This window comes from Fulmarus glacialis, unplaced genomic scaffold, assembly GCF_000690835.1.
Source record: "Fulmarus glacialis isolate BGI_N327 unplaced genomic scaffold, ASM69083v1 scaffold1024, whole genome shotgun sequence".
In the NCBI taxonomy this organism is placed as follows: Eukaryota; Metazoa; Chordata; class Aves; order Procellariiformes; family Procellariidae; genus Fulmarus; species Fulmarus glacialis.
The window spans coordinates 1-3,071 of NW_009208424.1; the positions used below are offsets into that span (position 1 = coordinate 1).

General features: G+C 38.0%; 1 protein-coding gene across 1 annotated transcript in view; it reads right to left on the reverse strand.

Moving 5' to 3' along the window:
• Positions 1-384: 384 nt before the first annotated feature.
• LOC104075812 (AN1-type zinc finger protein 1-like) overlaps positions 385-3,071 on the reverse strand; it is a gene marked incomplete at its 3' end in the record, with an annotated part of 4,696 nt that continues 2,009 nt past the window's right edge. Inside the window, exons 3-6 of the mRNA XM_009576461.1 lie at positions 1,976-2,015; positions 1,488-1,615; positions 1,311-1,402; positions 385-509 (exon numbers count right to left, since the gene is read on the reverse strand). Of these exons, the coding sequence (XP_009574756.1) occupies positions 385-509; positions 1,311-1,402; positions 1,488-1,615; positions 1,976-2,015 (385 nt within the window). The remainder of the gene's footprint in view (positions 510-1,310; positions 1,403-1,487; positions 1,616-1,975; positions 2,016-3,071) is intronic.

A 3,071-nucleotide genomic window follows, 5' to 3' on the forward strand; every position in this document is an offset into this window, starting at 1 on the left:
ATGATTCTATGATCCTATGATTCTATGTTAAAATAATAAAGCTTTAATTGTAACTACAACTTAGTGCCGTCATCATTCTGCCAAGGATCCCCAAAAGAACCTGTCTGTCCCCGCAGTGTTGGGTGACAGCCGTATGGCAGGCACATACATTTCTGCTGTAAAGTAAAGGAATTTGACCTGACTGCTCCAAACTCTACACAGACACCTTATAATAAGACTAGTGAGACAGTTTTTGGGTACCAGGCTGAAATAGATGTGTAAATGATTGTGGGCTTCAAGAATTAAATCCAGAGCCAAACTGAGGGAACTAGATGAAGAACAAGAAATTAAGAAAACTTCCCATTTCCTTGGAGAATTCAATTATTGAAAAGAAACATGACTGACCTGAGGCAAGGACTTGTCCCCACACGCGTGCATTTTCAGTTTCATTAATGCCACTTTTGCTGCTGTCTCACTGTTTCTTGCTCCTTTACGTTTTTTGCTTTTTGCTTCCTCATTTTTTTTAGAATCTAAGAACAATATTACTCCTGTTAGTGTGACGACTCAGATCTTGGAATTAGCCTATTGGGCCTCATTGTATCTCCAAGGTTCCCATCCCTTTCACGTCCTCCCAAGCCCATGATATCAGGTACTCCTATTCAAGAATATTTGGAATTGTTACAGTTCTAGTAGAACTCCTTTACATTGAAAAACAGATGAACACTATCACAAAGTAAATACAGGTTGCAAAAGCCAAATAGATACAAATTCCTGAGTTTCTACACCTGTGGCCATCACAGCATTCATATGGCAACAGTTTCAGGTCCTCTCTACACATAACCCCACTGTCCAGTTAGGCAGTGCTGTTTATTCTCTTTCCTGTCCTAGAGCTTGTTTAAAAGCTGCAAAACATTACATTGTAGACTCACATTTTTTTGCTCTCTTAGTTGTGTAGGTATAATCCCAGCAGACTGGCATGCGCACCCAATACAATACAATTGCATTATCTGCACATGAATTAATATGCAAATAATAATGGCTAGGTACAATTCATTACATTATAGTACGTGTAGAATGAGAACAAGACAATAATTCTGAAAGAAACCTGAGCCTTATTTAATCTTTAAAGATTCTCTTTATAGACATATGCTACTGTTGTCTTCTCTCAGTCTAGATGAACAGTATTACATGCTGACGTGAATTTAGGGCTATTTAAACAAGGAACCCCCATCCTTTCTTCTTATTTGGTCAAACCTGAACCCTCAGAGGAGGTCACAAGCTCAAATAGCCTTCTGAAGAAAATTGTAGAATACATATCCCACTGTACTTGCCTATAATATGTTTAACTAGCTGCTGAGTGGCAGCCATTCGAGGTTTTGGTGTGTCCAGTTTCTCACATTCATGGTCTGATTGATGCCGGTGTCTGTAAACAACAGCGTAAAACTTTTATTACCTTTTCCATACACTAATGAATAAGTATTGATGTTTAAACACTCTGTTCCACTCACCTTAGACAAAAATGTTTTTCACAATAGGGACATAAAACTGGCAAAAGCTCCTTTCCGTTGCAGCCCTTGTATGAGCATGGGTAAGATCTGTGCTGATCTGGTTTCACAGAATTGTTTCTTATATTCACCTAGGCATTAGTACAAAATATTTTGTGTAAATAAACAGATATTACAGATACAAGTCACCACGCCAGCTTTCCAAAAGAACTGTGCTAGCTCTCCATTCTATGGGCAAAACTAGTCCAGCAATTCTCTCCTAATTTTGTCCTGGTTAAGTTTAGCTCAGAGTTAGGAAAAGAACCGTCATCCTACTCAAACTGAATTTACTTCTGACTGGCAGAAAAAGAGTAGATTCGTTTTTTTAAGCTTGTCACATTCTCAGTTAAATAATTCATACTTACACACGATGTGTATATATCTAACCTGAAAATAAACAGTTAAGTTGCACGGAATTTTAATTTTAAGGTAGTCATATATTGTTAGATTACCTCTGAACACCCATGAGCATCCCGGCTCCTGTGCTGAAGACTTTGTGGCAAAAGAAGAAAATATCATACCATTATCAACATTTCAGCAAAAGAAAACTGCATGTGAAAACATTTAAGTGTTTAAAGAGTGATCTGACAAGTTTTATCATGGGAACACTTCAATTAAATAATGAATCTTCTCCAAAATTTGTTCTAACATATGCATTTCACATCTTGATTGATCGTATTGTTCCTGAGTATGTAAAACATTTAGCGCTTGGAACTTAAGCCCCAAGATAACAAACCATTTCAAGAGAATAAGAACATTAGCATGCTTAAGAATTCAGCTCAAAGCAACTGGAGTTTGTCTGTTTTAATGGATTTAGCATCACCTTCCACAACAGCAGAAATCCCCTGAAGGCTTCTAACATGTTAAAAGTTAAATCTGCCCTCAGTTTATCTGAGCTTATCTCAGCTGCCCTCTGCTAATCTGAAGTGTAAATCAAACTGCAGACCCCGATTTGAACCTTGGAAGAAACTTCAATTTTTTTTCTACATGAAAAAATACTGCCCCCCCCCCCAAAAAAAAAAAAATCACTACAAAACAGGGTCTAAGCTAGATGCCTTCCAAAATAATCTACCTGTATTCTGGAGATATTCGCACTGATTTCAAAGCTCCACAACAGCTGCTTGGGAAAAATGTGGCAAGTTCAGTGAAACAATTATTTTTAAATTAAATTTACCTGAATTCAGTCACAGAATGTTTTATACAACACTTAGGTCTACACAACTGCCACACTGAGATCTTACATGAAAACCAACTGAATTTCCTTTTACAACAAGGTCACCCATCTAGTTGATGTAGGGAACCCAGCAGATGTGGTGTTTTGGGATTTTAGCAAAGCTTTTGATACTCTCACAGTATCCTTCTGGATAAAATGTCCAGCACATAGCTAGACAAGTCCATAATATGTTAGGTGAGCAACTGGCTGATGGGTCGGGCTCAAATAGTAAATGCGGTTACATCAGGCTGGTGGTCAGTCACCAGTAGGGTTCCCCAGGGCTCGATTTTAGGGCCCGTGCTCTTTAATGTTTTTATAAATGTTATGGACAAAGG